Source organism: Lactuca saligna, chromosome 9 (assembly GCF_052625555.1).
Source record: "Lactuca saligna cultivar CGN05327 chromosome 9, ASM5262555v1, whole genome shotgun sequence".
In the NCBI taxonomy this organism is placed as follows: Eukaryota; Viridiplantae; Streptophyta; class Magnoliopsida; order Asterales; family Asteraceae; genus Lactuca; species Lactuca saligna.
Window position 1 is genome coordinate 110837727 of NC_136425.1, and position 26821 is coordinate 110864547.

The 26821-nt window shown below is 40.1% G+C and overlaps 1 protein-coding gene across 1 annotated transcript in view; it reads left to right on the top strand.

Moving 5' to 3' along the window:
* Nucleotides 1–3072: 3072 nt before the first annotated feature.
* The window catches only part of LOC145016644 (uncharacterized), a 52908-nt gene continuing 29159 nt past the window's right edge, over nucleotides 3073–26821 (top strand). The window contains exons 1-3 of the mRNA XM_078974893.1: nucleotides 3073–4837; nucleotides 4916–6485; nucleotides 6846–7200. Of these exons, the coding sequence (XP_078831019.1) occupies nucleotides 3073–4837; nucleotides 4916–6485; nucleotides 6846–7200 (3690 nt within the window). The remainder of the gene's footprint in view (nucleotides 4838–4915; nucleotides 6486–6845; nucleotides 7201–26821) is intronic.

A 26821-nucleotide genomic window follows, 5' to 3' on the forward strand; every position in this document is an offset into this window, starting at 1 on the left:
TCAAGATTTGGGGTTGTGACACTTTCGTGAGACACGAGGCTCATGATAAGCTCGAACCTCGCAACGAGAGGTGTATTTTCATCGGCTCCCCACAACAATCCTTTGGTTACCTCTTCTACAGACCTAGTGAAAATGTGGTCTTTCTGGCTAGGAGGGTATTCTTTCGAGAGAAAGAGAGAGAGAGAGAGAGAGAGAGAGAGAGAGAGAGAGAAAGAGAGAGTTCATAAGCCAAGGAAACAGTGGGAGGCAAGTTGACCTTGAAGAAATTCAAGAGTCAAGCGGTGAAGGAACTTCAAACCGTAGCACTCAACTGGAGGAGGAAACCCATGTTGAGCCAATTTACAAGTCTTTACCTCTAAGGCGTTCCATAAAAGTTAGGAATGCACCTAAGAATTACTATAGATTCCATATTATTGCGGAAGGTGATATACTTATCAGTGATGAGAGACTGATAGGTCTGGATGAACCTAACAGTTATGTGGAAGCCATGGCAGGCCCTGAGTCAGCCAAGTGGAAAGAGGCGATGGATAGCGAGATACAGTCCATGTATGACAATCAAGTTTGGAACTTGGTTGAGAACGTACCAGGTCGTAAGACTGTAGGGTGCAAATGGATCTTCAAGAAGAAGACCGACATGGATGGTAATGTACACACTTATAAGGCACGACTGGTTACAAAGGGTTTCTCACAAACTCCGGGAGTTGATTATGATGAGACCTTTTCTCCAGTGGCCAAGATTAAGTCTATTAGGGTTATGTTAGCCATAGCCGCATTTCATGACTATGAAATATGGAAAATGGATGTGAAAACAACTTTCGTTAATGGAAAGTTGGCTGGGGATGTTTACATGAGTCAGCCAGAGGGTTTTGTCAATACAAAGTACCCTAATAGAGTGTGTAAGCTTGAGAAGTCCATTTATGAGTTAAAACAAGCACCTCGCAGATGGAATCTTTGCTTTGATGAGAAAGTCAAGGAATCTGGCTTTTCTAGGAGTGAAGATTAATCTTGTATATATGTCAATGCTAGTGGGAGTATAGTTAGCTTTTTGGTGTTGTATGTGGATGACATACTACTTATAGGAAATGAAATCCCAACTCTACAGGAAGTTAAGTCTTGGCTTAGGAAGTGTTTCTCTATAAAGGACCTGGGAGAAGCTTCCAATATTCTAGGGATAAGGATCTTGAGAGAACGGAGTAAAAGACTAATTGGAATTAGTCAGAGTACCTACTTGGATAAGGTGCTGAAGAGATTCAACTTGCAAGACTCCAAGAAAGGGGAGTTACCCATTCAGAGTAACGCCAGATTGAGTAAGACACAAAGCCCTAGTACTGAGGCTGAGATAGCAGAAATGAGTCGAATACCTTATGCTTCGATTGTAGGATCGATCATGTATGCTAGGACGTGTACTTGACCTGATGTAGCCTTTGCCTTGAGCATGGTTAGCAGGTATAAGGGGAATCCTGGCAAGGCACAGTGGACTGCGGTAAAGAATATCCTCAAGTACCTACGGAGGACTAAGGACTGGGTGCTTACCCTCGGTGGGAGTGAAGACTTGAGAGTTGTAGTGTATAATGATGCTAGCTTTCAGACTGAAAAGGATAATTTCCGCTCTCAGTCAGGCTGGGTCTTTACCCTAAACGGAGGAGCAATTTCTTGGAAGAGTTCCAAGCAAGATACAATGGTTGATTCAACTTGCAAATCAGAGAGTGAAGACTTGAGAGTTGTAGGGTTTAATGATGCTAGCTTTCAGACTGATAGGGATAATTTCTGCTCTCAGTCAAGTTGGGTCTTTACCCTAAATGGACGAGCAATTTCTTGGAAGAGGTCCAAGCAAGATAAAATGGCTGATTCAACTTGCAAATCAGAGTATATAGCGGCGAGCGAGGCAGCAAAGGAGGAGACATGGCTAAAGAACTTCATTGGAGACCTTGGAGTTGTAAAGTGTTGTTGCCTTAGTTAAGGAACCAAGGGATAACAGGAGATCCAGACACATCGACAGAAAATGCCATTTCATCAGACATCGAATAGAAGAAGGACTCCTTGTGGAAAAGAGGGTATCATCGGATGAGAATGCAGCAGATCCCCTCACGAAGGAACTGACTCAGGTTAAGCATCTCCTGCATGCTCGGAGCATAAGGCTGAAGGATGATATTAGATTTAGTAGTTAGATAACCTTGAAATTTGTAAAGTGTAATTGACATTAGATGATAAATAAAAGGTGTTTTCTTTATGAGTAAAGTTTTGCTATCTCTTGTCGATCATTTACTATATTTCTATTGCATGTTTTGACTTCCAGAATAATTATGTTTAGTATATCTGATCCATGCATGGATCATGAAAGCCCAAAATGTGATGGATTAGTGATTACTAGTGGGCTAGAAGGTGGTTTGGGCTCAATGGTTGGGTTGTGCATGGTAACCCACAAATTCAATTAAGGTTGCATGAAGACTAGGGCAACATTTTTAAGGCTTCATAAGTGCTAAAAACATTACTATTTGCTTCATAAAGCCTCCTAGCCGTTTTTGACACTCTTTGGTGGATTAGGGTTACACTTTAATGCTTATAATGACTCCTTAATCCTTCTTATGGCTCCTTAAGCAAGCATAGCCGTTTTTCTTTCATTCACAAGTCTCATGGACGTTTTTTTTTTTTTGTGTTCTTTCAAGAGTTACCTTAATTTCTATTTACTAGTTTTAATGAAGAATTGGTTGGTTGGCTTGTAACCACCAAATTTGTAATAAAGGCTTCATATAAAGCCAAATTATGCATGGAAAAAGTAATACACGAATTTTAATCAAAGAACCATTATTTTCACCTTGAATTATTGTTATAATTCTCAAATTATCTTGTTGGGACGTGTTCTTGACTTGATACGAACTCAATCCAATAGGTCTTGGATTGTTTTCATCGGTATACAACTTAATAGGTCTTGAGTTGTTACTATACTAATCTATCTATTTCTTTCCATTCACATATCATTTGTGGTTGCTATTCTCTCTTAATTTACCTAAACACTACCCTACTCACTAAATCAAGCCCATACACGCATCATAAGTGGTATCAGAGCGCAGAATGGATTTTGATGATCCAGAGTTCCTACAAAATCTTCGAGAAGCATTAAGAAACATCCAAGAAGGTGGAAATCGAAGGCAACCCCGCCGTGGTGAACATAGGGTTGTGGAAGAATTCAAGGTGTCTGAATTGCCTGACTTTGTTGGTGGAACTGATCCTGAACGCTACTTGGAGTGGGAAAGGAAGATTGAAAGAATGTTCGAGTTCAAAGAAGTGGATGATGAAAAAAGCTGCAAGTATGCCATTCTCAAGCTAAGTGGTGGTGCTTCATTGTGGTTTGAAGGGCTTAAGGCCAAGAGAACCCGTGAAGGCAAAGAAAAAATTTGTTCTTGGCTTTCTCTAAAACGAAAGCTAAGAAAGAGATATGTTCCTTCTACTCATAGAATTGCCACTTACAAGAAGATTACTGATTTGTGGCAAGGAAAAATGAGTGTTGGAGAATACATTGATGAATTTGAGAAGTTGTCCTTAATGGGGGATATTGAAGAAATTGAAGAACAAAAAATGACTCGTTTTCTAAAAGGGTTGAACTACAACATTGCCAATGTTGTGGAGTTGTATCCTTATGCTGATTTTGGAACTCTTTGTGGTTTGTGTTTGAAGTTGGAGGGGCAAGCCAAAGCACGTTATGGTGGGAGTTCAAGTTCAAGTCTCGAAAATCCCAAGTCAAAGTCGCGGTCCAAGCCCGAGTCTAGCAATAGACAAAATTCTGTTTCTACTCCTTCTGGTTCTAGTAGTGTTCCCGTTGCTCCTAAACTTACTAGTGGTACCAAAGAAACTAGTTTGGCGAAAATTAGATGTTTCAAGTGTCAAGGTTTTGGTCATTACCAAAATGCTTATCCAAACAAAAGGGTGGTGACTTTAAGGGAGGCCATTGAATGTCGTGAAGAGTTGGAGGAAGAAGAGAGGTTGGCGGGTATTTTTTATGATACACAACAAGAAGAGGAAGCAGAGGAGGAGGTAGAGTATGAAGCACCGGTGTATGATACAGTTTTGGTGCTTAGAACCCTTAAAACTCAAGGGGTTCAAACCGTGGCTGATATGGATCAACGAGACCAATTGTTTCACACCAAATGTTTGGTTAGTGACAAGTGGTGTAGTTTGATTATTGATGGTGGAAGTTGTACTAATGTTGCTTCTAATGAAATGGTGACCAAATTGGGCTTGTCTACAACAAACCACCCAAAACCATATGTTCTTCATTGGTTGGATGATGGAAGCAAAATAAAGGTGACAAAACAGGTTAGAGTTGGTCTAACTATGGGGTCTTATGAAGATGAAGTGTTGTGTGATGTTATTCCTATGGATGCATGTCATATTTTGTTGGGGCGTCCTTGGCAATTTGATAGGGACGTGTTACATAGAGGGAGGAGCAATGAATATGAGTTGAAACACAATAATAAAAAAATTGTGTTAAAACCCATGTCCCCAACGGCCATAAGGTCCATGAATTCTAAACAAGTAAAAAAACCTAATCTTTCTATGTTTGCTAGTGAAAGGGAGGTGGAGCAAGTTCTTGACAAAGGTGATGTTATCTACATGCTTGTGGCCAAAGAGCATGCAAAGGTGGAGAAGATGGTGCATGGAGAAAACACTATTGCTGATTTGCTTTTGGAGTTTCAAGATGTGTTTCCAAGCGAATTACCACCGGGTTTGCCTCCAATCCGTGGTATCGAACACCAAATTGACCTTATTCCGGGTGCTCCTTTGCCCAATAAAGCTGCCTATAGATGTAATCCGGAGGTGACAAAAGAGTTGCAAAAACAAATTGATGAACTCATGAAAATGGGTTATGTTCGTGAAAGCCTAAGTCCTTGTGCTGTTCCAGTTTTGTTGGTTCCAAAAAAAGATGGTTCTTGGAGGATGTGTGTTGATAGTAGGGCCGTTAATAACATCACCATAAAATACCGATTCCCTATTCCTAGAGTTGATGATTTGTTGGACGAGTTGCATGGTTCTATTGTGTTCTCAAAAATTGATTTGAGAAGTGGTTACCATCAAATTCGTATGCGTGAAGGGGATGAATGGAAAACAGCCTTTAAAACTAAACATGGCTTGTATGAATGGACCGTAATGCCTTTCGGTCTAACTAACGCACCTAGGACTTTCATGCGACTAATGAATGAAGTGCTAAAATCTTTTTTGGGCAGGTTTGTGGTTGTGTACCTTGATGATATCTTGGTATATAGCAAGAACTTGGAGGATCATTTGGTGCACTTAAAACAGGTTTTCAAGACGCTTAGAGCTCAAAAACTCTATGGAAAGCAAGAAAAATGTTCGTTTTTAGTGGAAGAAGTGGCATTTTTGGGTTTTGTGGTTTCAAAAAATGGCGTGTCCGTAGACCCATCCAAGACTGAAGCAATCAAGTCATGGCCTATTCCTACTAATATTTCTGAAGTTAGATCATTTCATGGTCTTGCTTCTTTCTATAGAAGATTTGTTCGTGATTTTAGCACCATTGCAAGTCCCATAACAGGTTGTTTGAAGAAAGGAGTCTTTGCATGGGGAGAAGAAGCTCAAAAGGCATTTGAGAAACTCAAGGCATTGTTGTGTGATGCTCCTATTTTGGCTCTTCCTGATTTTTCTCAACCATTTGAAGTGGAGTGTGATGCAAGTGGAGTTGGTATTGGGGCTGTTTTGATCCAATCCAAATGTCCTATTGCTTATTTTTCTGAAAAGTTGGGTGGTGCTCGTTTGAATTATTGCACTTATGATAAGGAGTTTTATGCTATTGTTCGTGCTTTAGATCATTGGAGTCATTATTTGCGTGCAAATCATTTTATTTTGCATTCTGATCATGAATCCTTGAAGTACATCAATGGGCAACAAAAGTTGAGCACAAGACATGCAAAGTGGGTGGAGTTCTTGCAATCCTTTCATTTCTCATGCAAATACAAGGATCGTAAAAGCAATGTGGTGGCTGATGCACTCTCGAGGAGTTACTCATTGTTGGTGACTTTGGATGTTCGTTTCTTGGGATTTGAAACTCTAAAGGACCATTATCAATCTGATATGGACTTTGGAGATATGTTTTTGAAATGTGCAGGTGGTCCTAATGGTGAATTTGTAATTCAAGATGGCTTTCTATTCAAAGGCAATCGCCTTTGTGTCCCAAAACATGCAATACGGGAGTTGTTGATTCGTGAAGCTCATGGCGGTGGTTTGGCTGGTCATTTTGGCATTACCAAAACTTTGCAGGTGCTTAAAGAACATTTCTTTTGGCCGAAGATGTTGGGGGATGTAACCAACATAGTGGGCAAGTGTGTTACATGTCATATGGCGAAAACAACTTTCAAGCATGGTGTTTACACTCCTTTGCCGGTTCCTATTTGTCCTTGGGAAGATGTGTCCATGGATTTCATTATGGCTTTGCCTAGAACTCAAAGGGGGAAGGATTCCATTATGGTGGTGGTGGATAGGTTTTCAAAAATGGCTCACTTTGTGCCATGTCATAAAACCAATGATGCATCTAATGTGGCTGATTTGTATTTTAAAGAGGTGGTTCGTTTGCATGGTATTCCTAAAACAATTGTTTCTGATAGGGATTCCAAATTTCTAAGTTACTTTTGGAACACTTTATGGAGGAAAATGGGTACTAAGTTACTTTTTAGTACATCCCATCATCCACAAACGGATGGGCAAACGGAGGTTACTAATAGAACTTTGGGTGCTTTGTTGAGAGGGTTGGTTAGCAAAACTCAAAAAGATTGGGACATCAAACTTGCACATGCTGAATTTGACTATAATCGTTCTCCTACTTATGCTACAGGTCGCTCTCCTTTTGAGGTGGTGTATGGTGTGAATCCTTACATGCCTTTGGATTTGATTCCATTACCAAAGGATGAATTGGTTCACAAGGATGCTAATGACAAGTTGAAGGCCATGATGAAACTACACCAACAAGTTCGTGAGAAGATTGAAGCTGTGAATGAGATGTACAAACAGAAGTCAAACAAGCATAGGAAACCACGTGTCTTTCAAGATGGTGACTTGGTGTGGGTGTATATGAGGAAAGAACGTTTTCCTAACAAAAGGAAAAACAAGTTGATGCCAAGAGCTGAAGGTCCTTACAGAGTGGTGTCACGTGTCAATGATAATGCTTATAAGGTAGATTTGGGAGGAGACCATGTAGTGCATGCTACCTTTAATGTGGGAGATCTTTCACCTTATCTTGATGATGATGGACTTGATGAATTGAGGTCAATTCCTTTCAAAGGGGGAAGGGATGATCCATGCATGGATCATGAAAGCCCAAAATGTGATGGATTAGTGATTACTAGTGGGCTAGAAGGTGGTTTGGGCTCAATGGTTGGGTTGTGCATGGTAACCCACAAATTCAATTAAGGTTGCATGAAGACTAGGACAACATTTTTAAGGCTTCATAAGTGCTAAAAACGTTACTATTTGCTTCATAAAGCCTCCTAGCCGTTTTTGACACTCTTTGGTGGATTAGGGTTACACTTTAATGCTTATAATGACTCCTTAATGCTTCTTATGGCTCCTTAAGCAAGCATAGCCGTTTTTTTTCATTCACAAGTCTCATGGACGTTTTTTTTTTTTGTGTTCTTTCAAGAGTTACCTTAATTTCTATTTACTAGTTTTAATGAATAATTGGTTGGTTGGCTTGTAACCACCAAATTTGTAATAAAGGCTTCATATAAAGCCAAATTATGCATGGAAAAAGTAATACACGAATTTTAATCAAAGAACCATTATTTTCACCTTGAATTATTGTTATAATTCTCAAATTATCTTGTTGGGACGTGTTCTTGACTTGATACGAACTCAATCCAATAGGTCTTGGATTGTTTTCATCGGTATACAACTTAATAGGTCTTGAGTTGTTACTATACTAATCTATCTATTTCTTTCCATTCACATATCATTTGTGGTTGCTATTCTCTCTTAATTTACCTAAACACTACCCTACTCACTAAATCAAGCCCATACACGCATCAATATCATATTATTCGAACCTCCACAGTCGGTCATATGTTAGAAGTAGGTATGAATCAAAACTATCATGATTGGTCGCAGAGGTTTAAGGTGTTGTACATGGCTACAACAATCATGAGTGCTCATAAGGTCTGATCATTGGACTCAACCCATGCTCACTGGAATCACTTCATGGAATTTCTCTCGAGTGATCTTGAGACGGTAATATCATGTAAGTCTTCAAACCTAGAGATATGATTTGTTACTTATGAGTTGGTTATGCATTGATTGTACAAAAACGCATTGGTAACTCGATATTATAAAACGTGCTCTTGTGTATAATTCAGTGAGTGGTAGAACAAACATATGAGTCGAAGTTTATATTTTCCTTCTTGGATTAGAAGCTGATATCTGGGCCCCTCGATGATTTTGTTTTGACCTATGTACCGGGACAGGTCAGAACTAAGTTGATGTGTTCAATTAAGTTTTTTGTCAAACAAATCGGATATCGGGATACAAATTGTTGGACAATAAGTAAGACATTGTTCCACGTATTTGTGCGGCTGATCTCTCGAACAAAGGATTATATGATCACTTATCTTAAATGGCGTATCATCATCTTCTCAGTTCTGAGAGACCTTGAAAGAGCTACGATTTCTATTCAGTTCCAGAAGTATTACAGTTATAGTTATTAGACTTATCCAAGTGAGAGACTGTTGGATAAGGTGTCTAAGTCCATTACTATTTCTGGTATGTACTTGACCCGACCCGACATGGTCCATTTGGGTTGCATGGCACCAAGCAATTGGATAGATTAAATGAGAGAAATAACACTTGTGGTTTATTAATATATTATAAGTTTTAATATATAAATAATATTATTTAATTAGTTTGATCAAGAATTAATTTAGAATTAATTAAGTGATCAAAAGATAACTAATTAAATATATGGTTGATTATGTAAATCATCCATAACTTGTATAGTGGGCTAAGAGGCTCCATGGATTATCAAGTTGGGTTCCACCCATATGATGCTCCATGGGACTTACAAACCCATGGGTCATGGAAATGAAGAGTCGTGACACATTAGGGTTTACATGGTGTAACCCTAGATGAGCCAAAACTATATAAGGAGCATATTCTCCACCAAAATCGGCTACACATAAGAAACAAGAGGGCTAGGCGGAGTTTAGAAGTGTGTATTCTCTATAAAGTCATTCCAAAAGCATTTGGTGTTGTGTGAAGCATTTCAGGCATCACACTTGTGGTGCTAGGCTCACAAGATTTCAAGGATCATAAGCAACAACAAGGTATGTTATTCTGTCTCTCATTCAAGCTAAAAATTGTTCCCCATGTATGCTAGATAGGAATATAATCTTGGAATTCAAGTTTGCACGATTATTAGACAAACATAGATCCAAGGTCATTAGGGTTGCATGTACACTTAAGAAGTGTTAGAATGCTCAAAACCCATCAACAAATATCTCCTCCATTTGAGGATTTCGTCCTCGAAATTACAACAATTTAAACAAATAGGGATATTTCACTCTTATCTCATTCTTATTTTCCTAAGTATAATTTGGGCCTCATTGGTGTTTCCATTTGACAAGCATCAACTTCACTTCTTTATTACGTAATTTAGTCGTTCTTTCATTTACGATCTCTTTAGGCTCTACTACATATCTTAATTTATTATCCAGTTCAGTTCGGATAACAGGACCATTTCATCATATATGCTTAAAAATCTACGCAAATAACTTACATGAAACACATCATGAATGCCTGCCAAATCTTCCGGCAATTCCATTGCTTACCAATTCTCTAGATAATTCTGAAAGGTCCAAAAAATCTAGGACTAATTTTTCCTTTCTTCCCAAATCGCATAATGCCTTTCCATGGGGATACCTTCAGCATTACAAAATCACTCACCTAGAATTCTATGGGTCATCTCCTCTTTTCTGCTTAGGACTTATGTCGATCCTGGCCGCTTTCTGTCACACCCCGTAAACCGAAGGCGGAAACATTTTCGGGGCGAACTCCACGTTGAGTATCAAATCCAATGTACATAGTAACATAGTAAACATAAAACATTACATTACATAGAATTGATTACATCAGTTGAAAGAAAATTTATACAAGTATTATATACATATATCATATGAACAAAAACAAAGACGAGTCTTCTAACGCTCCGTCTTCTCCAAAAGGTGGCGGTGTACCTGTCTAATGCTGACCTGAGAATACAAGAAGTTTGAAAATCAGCATAATGTTGGTGAGTTCGTAAGCGGTTTTGTTTTGAAAAAGAATGAGATCCCTTTTTGATTTCTGAAAAAGTTGTTAACCAAGAAAATCCCATATTTTCTTATGTAAAAACAGTTTAGTTATCATTTCATTACTTAATTCGTTTACGAGTTGTTACGTTATTCCAAGAAAATCCTATATTTTCCTAAGTGTTTAACTGTCCTTTTGATACTTAATTAGTAGTTTAGATTTCGATGTACTAGTAACTACCTTACTTATAGTATTAATTAAGTATTTTGTTATCATAGTTATCCTACATTCAATTGTTGATTATCTGCTATACTTAGAGGTATTTTCGAATATTTGGATTCACTCAGAAGCGTACATTAATAGTATTTTCGAAGTTCTGGTGATTTCGAAAAGGGTACCTTAGACGTAAATTCGAAGCTCTGTCGACAGTCGATGTCCAGAGGCGTACTGTCAAATTAATTTCGAAGCTCTGGTGACACTCAAGGGGTACACAAGCGGTATATTCGATGTCTTGGCGTCATCCAAAGGCGTTATTTTGTATTCGTATTCATATTCCTAATCCTATTCCTAATCCTATTCATATTCATATTTGTATTTGTATTCGTATATCTTTTTAGTTATATTTGTATTCGTATTCGTTTTCGTATTCGTATTCGTTCTATCCTATTAGTTCTATTCGTATCCGTATTCGTATTCGTATTCGTATATCTATTCTATTCCTATTCGTATTCGTATTCGTATTCGTATATCTATTATATTCCTATTTGAATTCGTATTCGTATTGGTATTCATATATCTTTTTAGTTATATTCGTATTCGTATTCGTTCTATCCTATTAGTTATATTCGTATTCGTATTCATATTATTTTATGATTAGTATGATTCCTTATTCAAAATATAATATGAAACTTAGATTATGACATCTATTAAGGGAATCTACATTTAGTTTGACAATTCACTCTGCAATTCGAAACAATGGTTAGTACGATTTTCAGTATTAAAAGTATACATAACGTGAAACATATGAATGGAAAATAATAAGTTTAAGTACAAGATTTCCTTGTACTTTTGCTTGTATTCCCCCCCCCCCCCGCCACCCCCCTGAAAACATTTGAAAAACATTTGAAAAATGGTAGGGGTATGAACTCACCGGTCGAGAAGCGTGTCGGATTGGATGCTAAGTATCTGTTCGGGGCTTGATAATGTGTGAGGTTCCTATGTAATATGAAATGATATACAATTGCATCTAATTAGACTTTGAACCATTAATTAGACATGAATATGCACTCTAAGACGTGAAAACACTTAAATTCAAGTGTTAGGAGTGATACGGGTGACATCTAGGAACGTATAAGGCTCGGATATGGAGTTTACTCCTCAAGAGTAAACTCATAAGAGGGTTTACGGTTCTAATGACTCTTTCCCCATGAGTTTACGGTCGTAAACTGATGGGTGGTGTGTTCTTGGATGCCACAAAGTCTTACAATGCGCACGGGAAGGTTCTAGGGTCGATTTTATGGCTTAGGAAGTGATCGGGACTTGAAATGGTCTTGGAAATGAGTTTAAGGTCTAAGGAGATGTTCTTGGGCAGTTTACTACCTTAAACTCATGAGTTTACAACCATAAACTCATGTTTGTCCATGAATTAAGGGCTTTGATGGTTGTAATTCAATCACATGTGATTCTAGGTCCAAAACCAAGCTTTTCAAGGGATTAAAGGCACCTTAACACCCTTTGATGGGTGTTTACAGTCTAAGGAGGTGGGTTTACGGTCCAAGAATGTTCTTGGGCCGTAAACTCAAGTTTGATGCATTTGAGGATGTTTTGGTGCATCACATGAAGGTTTATGAGTTTCTACACTCCCATGGAAGCATTTTGAAGGTGTTTAAAGGCATTTTGACTCAATAACATGAGTTTATGGTCCATGAATGAGGGTTTACAGTCCAAGAACATGCTTGGGCCGTAAATTCATGTCCATACATCATATGTCATGATTTTGGGGTCCTTAGTCCATGCATGCAAGTTTCTAAGTTGAATCTAATCCCTAGAAGTGTTTTGGAGGGGTTTTAAGGCTTCAAAACCCTCATATGAGGTGTTCACGGCCTAAGGAGGTTCCTAGACCATAAACACTTGTTTATGGTCTCATTCCTCATACAAATTCCGAATTTGAAGGCGAAAGATGTTAAACTAGAAGCTAGGATAATTACCTTGATGTTTTGAAGCTTGATTTGGGTGTTTTTGACTCAAAATCGGATTTTAGAGAGAGAGTAGAGAGAGAAAGTAGAGAGAGTGGAAAAAGCTTCAAATGAGGCTCTCTCAACTTTATATATCCTGAAAGTTGGGGACACGGTGGAATTCTACCTGATACTACCGTTAGACGGTGCTTTTAGTCGCACCCGATAAACTTGCTGTAATTACGACTTAAATAAAATTAAATATTTTCTAAATGAATTAGAAAATATTTTAATGTCTTTAAAATGTATTATAACATTAATAAAAGTCGCATTAATTTAATTAAAACAAAGTTAACGGAAAATTTTGGAACTTAACGACTTTGTTAACGAAAATGGGTTACAAATAATGAAACGAACTTCGGGTTGTCACTGTAACGACGTAAATTTTAAAACCAATTTTTCATTTTTGTAAACATCAAAAACATCGTTTAATATTTCAAATTCGAACATAAACAATATTGTCACAATAGAATACATCCCAAAGATCATAAAATAGTTTTTCCCCCGATAATGTGTACGATCACGCCGGCGCCATCCCATGGTCCTCGCTAGTACCTGAAACACATAACACAACAACTGTAAGCATAAATGCTTAGTGAGTTCCCCAAAATACAACTTACGCACATACACCTTTCAAGGCCCTGACCTTCTGGTCCATGTGTCTCAGGGGACTTCCGTCCCGACTAGGTAAACCTTCCGGTCCTACCCATGTCAACCTTACGATCCACATCACAACGCCTTCCGGCTCATAACATATTCGCCTTCCGGCCCATAACATAATGCCTTCCGGCCCATATCAAGCATATCATACATGGCACAAATAACGATTAACTTATCACACATAAGACATATTTTTCGTATCATCTCCAACCTTCTAGTATCACAGTCAAACCCTTTCGGGTACAGTATAGTGAGAAGACTCGCCTCGTGGAAAGTCTAAGATCTCGTGTCCTTGCTATCACCGAATCCTAATGACGACTCTACCTCACCTAAACATAAAAATATCATTTAATACACAAAGACTTCCACCACTAAAACTTTACCCCTTACCATCATTCCTCAGAGGGTAAAAGATAATTTTACCCTTCCTTGACCTAAAGTCCTCATGTTGACCAAAACCCTAAAAGTCAACAAAAGTCAACCCTGAGAGTACGCGGGGCGTACTGCTAGATGTACGCGGGGGCCCTGGATCGGGGTCTCCACCCAGTACGCTTCGCGTACTGGAAGTTACGCCCAACGTAACCATCAGAATCAAACACTCTTCATTTCTGGTCTTAATCGGTTAAGCCATTACTCCAACTTCTAGATCCGACTCTTTTATTGTGTCTAAACTCATAAAGTCGAGATCTTTAAGCTTTGGCATGGCTGTAAGGCTCCAACATCACATAACAACATTCTATTCCAACTCAAGGACTTAGATCTCATGCATGGTGCAATACCCAAGTCAAAGATGCCATTTTTATGAGTCTACAACTCCAATAGATCAGAAATATGAAGTATCTAAGCTTATGGAGGCCATTTGCACAAAAGTCTCCACCTTTGGGACATAAACCCTAGAAAATGATACTTTAAGCATGAAACATGAACCAAGTGAAAAGATCCGAACTTTTTACCTGATAATGAAGCTTTAACTATCACACCCCAAAACCGATAATGGCGGAATACGTTTCGGGGTGGATGACGTAATGTACAGTATCATCACATTTGTATAATAGTAAAAACAAGAAACATGCAACCATTTCATTTACATAGTAAGTGTAATTACAAGTATGTTTTGTAATGTTTGACAAATACCAAAAGTAAACAAAAATAAGAGATGGGTCTTGCATACTCCATCTTCTCCAAAAATTCTGCAGCTGTACCTGTCTCTCTTTGACCTGAAGATACAAGTTATTTTGAAAAGAATATCAGCATAAAGCTGGTGAGTTCATAAGAGTTTAGTGTGAGTACTTGTATAAAAAGCATTAGAATCATTAGTATGAAAACTGGAGTTTGAAGTCATAAGCAGTGGTAAAACCTAGAAAATCCTATATTTTCCATAACTGTATAGTAAATAAAAATCTTTAAGAAGTATATTGATTCTATCTTTGAAAGCCATTTATCGTAGAAGTGTAATAGTGACTCACCATTAAGTAAGGCAATATAGAGAGTTATTCTTGGAGTACATAATAGTGTTGCAGCATCCTTTAGTATTAGATACTTATTTACTTCGGGATATTACTTCATCTTTCTTTTAGTATTTTAGTGCGGTTATAGTGTCTTTCTTGTATGTTACCAATAGTGTGAGTAATAGCGGACCACCATGACCTTCCCTGTCATGCTTAGTGTAGTAGAGTAAAGGCATCCCTAGACCTGAGCGGCTCGGACTGAAGTTATCAGTCGGGATGTAATAGCGTCTGCCCCGTATAGATCTATACATAAAGTGTCGTCTTCCTATCGGAAAACTCCGGGCATAGTGTGTAGCGTATAAAGTATCCCGTAGTGGATTAATGAATTATCTCATAATTAGTACATTCTCTTGTATTATAGTGTAGTAGTCTTTTGTATAACTTGTATTGTATTTTCTTATTAGTGTATTACTTCATAATATATTATTATGCTTACATTCTTATAAGGAGTTTTATTAAACAAAAGTGTTGTACAAAATAAACATTTAAAACTTGTTTGTTTATCCAAGATAGTTTTGAAAACAATTGATTTATTTATAAAGCATAGTGATAAATCACACGTGATTTGAACTACAGGTTGTGAATCACATGTGATTAATTCTGTAATCTGAAAAATTATCTTGTATAACTTTTCATAAACATATATATTCAACTTGTATCTCCCCCCTAAAACATATAAAACATTTGAAAGGTTCATTAAAGGGGTATGAACTCACCTGAAATCGCGTAAATCGGGTGAATCGGGTAAATCAGGTAAGAGTGTCGGCTGAGCGTTTTGTTCCAAATAATGACTTGTACACCTTTAGGACCCTAATGTCATATGGAAATACGTGTTTTACAATAAATTAATCATTTTATGCTTTCCGTTTAAGTATTGAGGCATTCTAGCATCAATTCGGGGTTTTAGGGCCTAGGAGGGGTTCCCGGGAGTGGTTTAAGGCTAAAGAGGACTTACGGAAGGATCCATGAGCTCACTCCCTTGGAGTTTACGGCCTAAAGGCCACTCCTTGGGAGTTTACGGCCATAAGCCCCCTAGGCTTGGCCGTAAGCTCATGTGGTCTTCCAAATTGCTTGTTTAAGGCCTTATTTCACTTCCTTACTTTAATGGCATGTGTCTTGGACCAATATGGAGGGATTAAACTCTTGTTTTGTGACATTTTGGGGAGTTTACGGCCAAGACTTGTTCTTGGGCCGTAAACTCCATTAAATCCCTCAAAACAGGAAGTTTAATGGTACAACACCCCTCCAAAGGCCTTAGCTAAATTCCTTACATGCATTTGAGGGGTTTTGGGAGTTTTTTGACACAAAAACATGGGTGTTTATGGCCTAAGCTTAGCCTTGGCCGTAAACTCCTCTTTTTGCCATCAAATGATGTTGTTTGATGCATTTAAGCCTTCCTTGTTGTCAAGTCTAATTTACCAAACACCCTAGATGAGTTTTTGGGACTTTAAACAAGGGTTTTTGGGGTGTTTGAGGTGTTTACGGCCTAAGCACAAGCTTGGGCTGTAAACTCCTTTTTAAGCTCCAATTCTTTGTGTTTTAGTGTCCAAAGTCTCCTAGGTTTATACCTCAATTAGTCCATAAGCTTAAAGGAAGGAAAAACAAGGTCTTTGGCATGATTTTGGGTGTTTACGGCCTAAGGGGCTTCTTAGGCCGTAAACTCCATTTTGTTCCTTGTTTTCTATGATTTTGGACTCTAAATGTAGTAAAGTATGTTTAGATTAAGATAGGGAATGAGTCCTTACGTTTGGAAGTCGGAAATTCGCGGATTTGGGATCGATTTCGGGTCTAGAGAGAGAAAGTAGTGAGAGAGAGAGGTGAAATGTGGTAAAAGAGTTCAATTGTAGTGTTCAATCGTTTTTATATGTCTCGGGTATTGCACCCGATACACGGCTACCCGATGCTAAAGTTTAACGGGGTTAAAACTTTTTACCCGGGTGAAATGGTCGAAAAGTAATATAACTCTATTTAGTTAAACGGGGTTAACACTTACAAGTTATAATTACTTATGATAATACTGGAACATGTAATTAACTAGATATTTGTTTATTGACGACCCAAACAATACCGAGAAATTACATATAGTGACGCATTTCGTTAGTGAAAATGGGGTTTGTAACGGCAATATATTTGGGGTTGTCACCTTATCCCCCCATTAGGGGAATTTCGTCCCGAAATTTAGAATTCATACATATAAGAATTACAATACTACTACGCGAAGAGATGGGGGTATTTGAGTTTCATTTGGTCTTCACGTTCCCAAGTGTATTCCGGTCGTCGTTTGGCGTTCCACCGAACTTTCACAATTGGGATACGGCTTTGCTTCGTTCGTTTTACTTCTTGATCCATAATTTCCACGGGCTCTTCCACGAAGTTGAGGCTCTCATTGACCTCAATCTCGTCAAGGGGAATTACGAGTGTCTCGTCTGACAGGCATTTCTTCAAGTTAGAGACGTGAAAGGTAGGGTGTATGTTGTTTAGTTCGTGAGGTAGGTTGAGTTTATAAGCTACGGGACCGATTCTGGCGAGAATCTCAAAAGGCCCTATGTACCTTGGGTTCAACTTTCCACGCTTTCCAAAGTGTATCGTGCCCTTCCAGGATGAGACCTTTAACAGGACTCGATCTCCCACCTGGAATTTCAAAGGTTTTCTTCGTTTGTCGGCGTAGCTTTTCTGTCGATCCCTAGCGGCTTTTAGTCGTTCGCGTATCTGTACAATCTTCTCGGTCATTTCTCGAATGATCTCCAGACTAGTGAGAGAGCTATCAGGAACTCTTCCTTTAGCTAGCTGAGTGTCACCCACCTCAGCCTAGCACAGAGGGGATCTACACTTACGGCCGTAGAGAGCTTCGAATGGGGCTGCCTTGATGCTCGTATGATAACTATTATTATAAGAAAATTCCACAAGAGGTAAGTGTGTGTCCCATGACCTACCGAAGTCAATTACACAAGCTCGCAGCATATCCTCTAATGTTTGAATCGTCCTCTCACTCTATCCGTCGGTCTGCGGATGGTAGGCTGTACTCATGTCCAGCCTCGTCCCTAGTGCTTCTTGCAACGATTGCCAGAACCTAGAGGTGAATCTAGTATCTCTGTCTGAGATAATAGATATTGGGATGCCATGTAGTCATACTATTTCTTTAAGGTATATTCTAGTGAGTTTCTCCATCTTGTCCGTTTCCTTAATGCGTAGGAAGTGTGCGGACTTAGTCAACCTGTCAACAATGACCCAAATAGTATCTAATCCACCCGCTGTCTTGGGAAGTTTGGTTATAAAGTCCATTGTGATCCGCTCCCACTTCCATTCTGGTGTCTCAGGTTGTTGAAGGAGTCCTGAAGGCTTTTGATATTCGACCTTGACCTTCGCACAAGTAAGGCACTTACTTAGAAAGGTGGCGATCTCCGCTTTCATGTTTGGCCACCAGTATAGCTTTTTGAGATCCAGATACATCTTATCTGAACCCGGGTGGATGGAGTAGCGAGTGTTATGCGCTTCCCTCATAACTAAATCTCTAAAACCTCCATGGCGTGGAGTCCAGATTCGGTCCATGAAGTAGTAGGCTCCATCACCCTTAACCTCCAGATTTTTATCCATTCCGCGCAGAGATTCTCCCAACATGTTCTCGGGCTTTAAGGCTTCCAGCTGAGCCTCTTTGATCTGTGTGGAGAGATGCGAATGGATAGTCATCGTCAACGATTTGGTCCTTTGACCAGTATACTCCTTCCTGCTCAGTGCATCTGCTACTACATTGGCTTTTCCCGGGTGGTATCTAATTTCACAGTCGTAATCGTTAAGTAGCTCGACCCATCGACGCTGCCTCATGTTGAGTTCTTTTTGGTTCATTATGTGTTGAAGGATTTTATGATCAGTGTACACCACACTCTTCGTCCCATATAAGTAGTGTCTCCAGATTTTTAGTGCAAAGACAACCGCTCCTAACTCGAGGTCGTGAGTAGTGTAGTTCGCCTCATGGGTCTTTAGATGTCTCGAGGCATATGCGATAACCTTACCCCGTTGCATCAAGACACAACCGAGCCCCTGATTGGATGCATCACAGTATACAACAAAATCTTCTGTCCCTTCGGGAAGGGATAATACTGGTGCGGTGCATAGGGCTCGCTTCAGGGTTTGAAATGCCTTCTCTTTTCTTTCTTCCCAGTCGAACGGTACCCCTTTTTGTGTTAGCATAGTGAGAGGCTTCGCAATCCGAAAAAAGTTTTGAATGAATCTACGGTAGTAGCCAGCGAGGCCTAGAAATTGACGAATCTCTGTAGGCGTCTTCGGCGCTGACCAGTTCTCAATAGCTTTAATCTTGGAGGGATCCACATGAATTCCTTCTTCACTAACCATGTGACCTAAGAATTCAACTCTTCGGATCCAGAACTCGCACTTAGAGAACTTCGCATATAACTTTTCAGATGGCAGCGTTTCCAAGACTCGTCGTAAGTAATCTCTGTGTTCTTCCTCGTTCCGAGAGTAAACGAGGATATCATCAATGAAGATGATGACGAACTGATCCAGGTATGGACGGCACACTCTATTCATCAAGTCCATGAATACTGAGGGGGCGTTAGTCAGTCCAAAGGGCATCACTACGAACTCAAAATGTCCGTAGCGGGTTCGGAAAGCTGTCTTCGGAACATCTTCTTCAAGTACCTGTAACTGATGATACCCAGATCTAAGGTCAATCTTGGAGAAGTAACTTACTCCTTGTAGTTGATCAAACAGATCGTCGATACGAGGGAGAGGGTAGCGATTTTTAACCGTGAGTTTATTGAGTTCTCTATAATCGATGCACATCCGGAACGATCCGTCTTTCTTCTTCACGAACAGGACCGGAGCTCCCCAAGGTGAGAAACTCGGTCTTATAAAGCCCTTGCTGAGCAGTTCGTTGAGTTGACCAGATAGTTCTTGCATTTCGGCGGGCGCTAGACGGTAAGGCGACTTAGCTACGGGGGTAGCTCCTGGAATTAGGTTGATTCTGAACTCAATCTGACGTTTGGGAGGTAGGCCGGGAAGATCCTCCGGAAAGATATCAGGGAAATCGCATACTACGGGAATGTCTTTTGGATCTTTCGATTTCTGGTTAGTGTCGACGACGTGGGCCAGAAAGGCGCGATATTCCTTGCGTAAGTATTTCTGAGCTTGAACACTGGAGATGATACGAAGGCTCGTACTCGGCTTATCTCCATATATCAAGAGGGTTTCGTGATTCGGAAGGATCAGACGAATGGCTTTGTCGGAACATAGGATATCGGCGTGATCGAGACTCAACCAATCCATACCAACAATGACATCGAAATTTTTGATTGAGACTGGCATAAGATCGATTGGAAATGAGTGATCGTCTAACATGAGAGTGCAACCTATGTAGATTTCGCTAGAGCTTTTCGTTTTCCCATTAGCCATTTCTACGACGAATGTTTCTTTTAGTGGTTGAGGGGTTTGTTTGAGTAAGTATTTAAAGTTATGATTCACGAAGCTTCTTTCTGCACCACTATCAAATAAGACACAGGCATAGGAGTTGTTGAGAAGAAACGTACCCGTGACTACCGTGGGATCTGCTACCGCTTCATTGTGACCGATAGCGAGTAGCCTTCCAGTTCCTCCAGCATTTGTGGTCTTTGGACAGTTTCTCTTAAAATGACCCGCCTCTCCACAACCATAACAAGTTGGGGCCACTCCCGTACCAGGAACCTGCGTGATAGGTTTGGGAGGGGCCTTACAAAATCAGACAGTATGGCCCTTTCGACCGCAGTTGGAACACTGCAGTTCACGGCAGGGGCCCTTGTGGTGGAAAGGGCACTTGGGACACTTGGGCAAGTTCCCACTGTAAGCTTTCGGCGGGGCTGGAGCAGCTGGAGTAGTCGGGGTGGTGGTAGCATGGACCGCCACAATTTGTTGGTCCTTTGAGGAAGTTTGAGTTTTCTTGCCCTTCTTCTTATCCCATCGCTTCCTCTTTCTGTCAGATGAAGCGGGTGGTGCAGTGGTTGTTGTGGTTACTGTTGCTAGAGTGGAGGAGATTTCGTGGTTGATCAGTCTCTGGGCCAATTCCTTGGCGCTGTCAAAAGTTCTAGGGCGTGAAGCTAGAACATTCCCTCGATACGGAGGCACTAAACCCCAGATGTACCGTTCAATCTTCTTGCTTTCCGAGGGGATCATATTGGGGCTCATAGCTGCCAAGTCGTAGAACCTGGCCGTATAAGCCGTTATATCAGTCCCCTTCATCTTGAGGTTCCAGAGTTCTTCCTCAAGTTTCTGAACTTCGCCCCTAGGGCAGTACTCTCCTCTCATGAGGTCCTTCAGAGTGTCCCAGCCCACAACATTGGCTGTGACCAAGGAAAGTGAAATAACATGGCCGTTCCACCATGTCAAGGCCCTGTTGGTGAGGGTAGCAGTAGCGAACTTGATTTTGCTCTCCTCGGGACAAGAGCACATCTCGAACACCGCTTCGGTTCTTTCGAACCATTGGGATAATGCCAGAATTCCTCCGGTACCGTCGAAGAAGGTAGGTTTACAGTTCATGACATCCTTATAAGTGCATCCCTTCACCCTATGATGGACTTCACCGAACCTGGAGTTACCACCACTGTAACAACCCGAAATTTGTTCATCGCCAAAACCCGTTCTAACCGGAAAGTCGCCGTTATCGGATTCGTTCCATCTTCTCTTTGGAGTTAATTATATAAACTTATATGTTTATTTATTTCTAATGAGTGTCTAAATCACTCAGGAACTTATGTTATTAGCCCAAAAATCATTATTTCATAAGTTTTAAAAATGTTCCCGTTGAGTGACGGAAACTAAATCGGGTGCGACCAAAAGCCTCGTTTAACATCGGTATCGGGTAGAATTCCACTGTGTGCAAATTTTAGGAACTATATAAACATGTTTCAGCTTTCATTTGAAGCTTTTCCTTCTCTCTCTACTCTCTCTCTAACCTCTCTCCAAAATCCAAAGATTAAGGGTCCAAAACTCGATTTTTAAGGCTTCAAATCCTTAAGGTACCTTCCTAGCCTTAATCTATAGCATGTTTAGCTTCCAAACTAGACACTTAATCATGAAATTGGACAATATATATGAGTTTACGGCCTAAGAAGGTGCTTAGGCCGTAAACACCAAAAATGATGGGTTTTGAGCCCTTAAACCCCTCCTTGACTAGTTTGGACTTTAGATATGGCTATGGGACTTCAAGATATGGACTCTAAACACGTAAAACATAATTTTTGTGATGTTTGAAGGAGTTTACGGCCAAGGATCATTCTTGGGCCGTAAACTCATATAATTAGGGTTTTCATGCCCTTAAACCCTTCCAAATCACTTCTATGGCCTAGATATGAATTATAGGACCTTGATTCTAGCATTTGGACACTTGAAACATGAATTTTGGGGGATTTAGATGAGTTTATGGCCAAGGAGAGTTCTTGGGCCGTAAACTCCCCAAAACTTGGCATAAATCCAATTCTAAGGTGTTAGAAAGCCATCCAACACCACCAAAAGCCTTGGAATAAATCAAGGGACCAACCCAAAATACTTTAAGGACCTTAAACACATCATTCATGGGATTTCTAAGAGTTTACGGCCAAGGCTTGTTCTTGGGCTGTAAACTCCAAAATCTTTGTTGTTAGAATGCAAACTAAACACCCCTAAGGCCCTTAGATGAATTTTAGAAATCCTTTCATGCAAGTTCTAGACATTGAAACACCTTGGAGCACCATGTATTAGAGTTTACGGCCATTTAACATCATTTTCTTGGAAAAATAGGGGTTTACGGCCATGGAGCTAAGCTAGGCCGTAAAATCCCATAAAAGGGATCTATTTGATGTTTAGTAATCATTCCAAGTCCTTAGACCAAGTCTAGAAATTATCCCTTAAGTGCTGGAAGTAAAATTTGCTCCATAAACCACCCATCATGAGTTTACGGCCGTAAACTCATGGGGATGGGTGTTTAGCCCGTAAACTCCCATAAGGGGAGTGTTCCTTTGATGTCCCAACTCATTTCCCAAGTCCCTTGTGTCACTCATGTCCCTAAACGCCACCCGGGTCACTCCAAACACTTGTATCGGAGTGTTATCGCGACTTGAAGCAAGTGTCCCTATCATATGAATAAACTAAGTCCTAATTAGATACAAATGTGTATCTTTACATCATAATTAGGAACCTCGTGTGTTTTCAAGTTCCGGATCAACTCTTAGCATCCAAACCGTCTCGTATCTCGTCCGGTGAGTTCATACCCCTACGGCTTTTTCACTGTTTTCAATGTTTTCAGGGGGGGAATACAAGCAAACTATAACTGTTTTCCAATCACAACATTGATATGTTTCAAACAATATCTGACAAACTTATAAACTCTTTTACTCCTTATGTATTATACTGAGCATAAGGAATGACTATTCGATTTCAACTAAATGGATTTTAGTTAAGGAAACAATCAAACTAATCAAATTATTATGGGAATAATTTGGGGGTCTTTTCTGTTCTTTCTATCGTATACTGATATCTATATCAAGTTATTAGATAAACTATGTATGTTTCAGTTTATCTCCGTATCATTTGAATGTATTGTCAGATAATTTCATGTATGTATCAATAGTTACTGTACTATGTTTCATAACTTATTGTATGTCGATATCCTATGAGAACCCTGTGAATAGTTTAGTACTGGTTTGTGAGATAGTCACTACCCTTTATGGATGATCAGTAAATCCTCCCCGGAAGTGTAACCAGAGTCTCCTGGAGGGAGAGCGCGGAATTTGTGAATAGATCTATTCGGGACTAACAATCCCACACCTTAACTGCTAGCTACAGTTAGGCGGGCACGCCTAGGGTGACAAATTTCTGGATATCGTTCGACGTCTGACAAACGTCAAGGAGGTCACGTTGTCGTATTAGTATGGTTACCCGACTCACAATATGTATTAATACCAGCTTATTCACAGTTTGGGTTCAGAAACTATATCTCGTTTGGGATAGTGATCCCATGGTTTTGCATCTATATTTTATATCTCTTTCGGGATTGTGATCCCATGATATTGTTTCTAGATCTCTTTCGGGATAGTGATCCCATGGTTTTATGCTTATAACTTGTACGGGATGTCTTTCCCCATGGTCTTTAACTATATCTTATACGGGATAGTGATCCCATGGTTTTCTAAATCTATATCTTATACGAGATAATGATCCCAAGGTTTTGTATCTATATCTTATACGGGATAGTGATCCCATGGTTTTCCAAATCTGTATCTTATTCGGGATAGTGATCCCATGGTTTCAATCTACATTTACATATATACATCAACTTATCTCGTGTTTAGTTCGGGATGATAGACCCACGATCTTAAACCTGCACTTTCAGATGTGTCAAACTATCTTATATGTCTTTCGGGATAGTAATCCCAAGATTTTCATTATATAGTTTTATGTGTTAAACTATACTTTGTGATATACAACCGATCTTATAATTAGGAAAATATGGGATTTTCTTGGATAACAACTTTTTCGGAAACTAAAGGAAACCGATACATTTTCATAAACCAAAACCGCTTATGAACTCACCAGCTTTATGCTGATTTTCAAACCGCTTGTATTCTCAGGTCCAAGTTAGACAGGTACCCGATGATCTCTTTTGGTGAAGACGGAGTGCGTGGAAGACTCGTCTCAACTTTTGTTAATATGATGCATATGCATATCTTGTATAACTTTACTTTTGAAACAAATGTAAACTTTCATATATATGTAATGTGATGTTTGTTTACTGTGATTACTATGTACATTGGATTTGATACACAACGTGGTAGTCCATCCCGGAGACGTTTCCGCCTTTGGTTTTCGGGGTGTGACAGATTGGTATCAGAACCCTTGTTTATAGTGAACAGAGTATACCAAACCTTACATGGTATAAAACTATAAACACTAAAGGGTCTCAGTGCTCTGAATTAAAAGTATCTTCAAAACTATAAGTATTTTCAAAAGTATACAAGTATACCGAATCGTCGAAATCCGTAACTTCAAGTAGAACAAAACATAAGTAAATGGGTGTTGTACACTGCGGTTAAACCTGGGCAGTTATGTAGTCGTGTCTAGGGTCAATATAGCCTGACCAACTATAGTCATTCGAGACATGGCCAACATGTGCTTGGGAGTGACTGTGGTACGCAGCATGCCTAAAACTTACCTAATATCTCAAACAACAAATCGTTGCTGCAGCGAACCATGAAATACTATGGGAGTATTTCTCGAGCAAATCCTTCATAGAAAATCCTCGTATACGCGATGTTACTTGATCATTCCGCTAGCGATAAAATGTTCTGTCTTGATAACTCATTCCTACTTTATCGCTTAGTATGATGCTATATCTGTCTTGATGAGATATCCCTTGTTCCATATCTCTTGATTCAATTCAGAGGACTTATAATCCTCTCTTTCCTGATCTTTTAGATCAAGATGCCTCCAAGAAAGAGACCTAGCTCGAAGAACAACGATAATCCTCCTCCGCCACCATCTTCTCCTCAATTTGATATCGCATCACTTCAAACTGTTCTGACTGCTGCAATGGTGGCAGCTATGTCTCAAATGAATCCCGGTGGCTCCGGAGGTGGTCCCCAACCACAAAACCCAGAAGGCAACCAGGAACACCGAAGAGGGGGTTCCTACAATGACTTCATGAACGCGAAACCCACAACCTTTGATGGCACTGGAGGTGTCATTTCCCTGACTCGATGGTTCGAGAAAATCGAGTCAATCTTCGAAATATGTACCTGTTCGGAGTCTGACAAAGTCAAGTTTGCCGCCTGCACCTTCCTTGATAAAGCCCTGACTTGGTGGAACGGCCGAGTCAAATCCTTAACCTTACCTGTAGCGAATGCCATGGGTTGGGAAGCTATGAAGGAGCTTCTGCTTGCAGAGTACTGCCCTCGGGGCGAAATTCAGAAACTAGAACACGAACTCTGGAACCTTAAGATGAAGGGTTCCAACATAGCAGCTTATACTTCCAGATTCGATGACCTGGCCTTACTCTGTCCGGGAATGGTTACCCCGGAGAGTAAAAAGATCGAGAGATTCATCTGGGGATTAACCCAGCCAACTAATGGGAATCTCTTGGCTGCGAAGCCAGACACGTACGACAGCGCTAAATGCCTTGCGAAAATCTTGATCGATCATGAAGACAACTATGATGAGGAAACTACCACTCCTGAGTCGGACACAAGTTGTAACAGCCCGAAATTTCAGGTATTTCTTTAAATTATTTTTGGGGCACATTTAGGAGGGGACTCGGCGAGTTGGTGCATGACTCGCCGAGTAGGGCCATGGTCTTGGTCGCAGATACGCGACTGGACTCGACGAGTCCAATAGGGACTCGGCGAGTCGACGCTGTTCAGCTGAACCCTAGCCGTTTCGATTCTGAATCGTATATAATGATCTTATGGCCGTCATGTCGCGTCTTTTGGCCGATTGAAGATACCTTGGGAGTTTGTGGGCATCTGGAGCAAGAGTGAGGGCTAGAGGAAGCTTGAAGAGATTGTTAGACAAGGAGAGGCAAGGTGGTGATCAAAGGAAGTCCAAGGAGTCGAGTACTGGAGGTTGGGGACACAGGGAATACGTTTCCAGGTAATCTTCGGATCATAATCTGTAGCTTTTACGTTGTATGCGAATTTAGGGTTTAGGAAACCCATTTAAGGAATTGTTAGATTATAGTGTTGTTACAAGTGTTTAAAAACTCCTGTAATAGTATATGTGAAAGTCCAGGAAGCCCCATATCTATATACTTCGAAATCATGCGAAATACAGGAGGCAGCGGATTGACTGCATGGCGAGGACTCGCCGAGTCCAATGATTAGACTCGGCGGGTAGCTTGAGGATTCACTAGGACTCGCCGAGTTGTTCTTCAGACTCGGCGAGTAGCTTGAAGATTCACTAGGACTCGCCGAGTTGTTCTTCAGACTCGGCGAGTAGCTTGAAGATCTACTAGAACTCGTCGAGTCGTTCTTTAGACTCGGCGAGTGGAGTCGGGGTGTCTATACTCGCCGAGTTGCCCTTTGCACTCGACGAGTCCGGTCAAGATTGACCGTTGACCTGTATGTAACTTAGTAGGGTAAGTTGTCTTGTTTGATAAGATCATTAATAAAGGTATGTGGTATTATA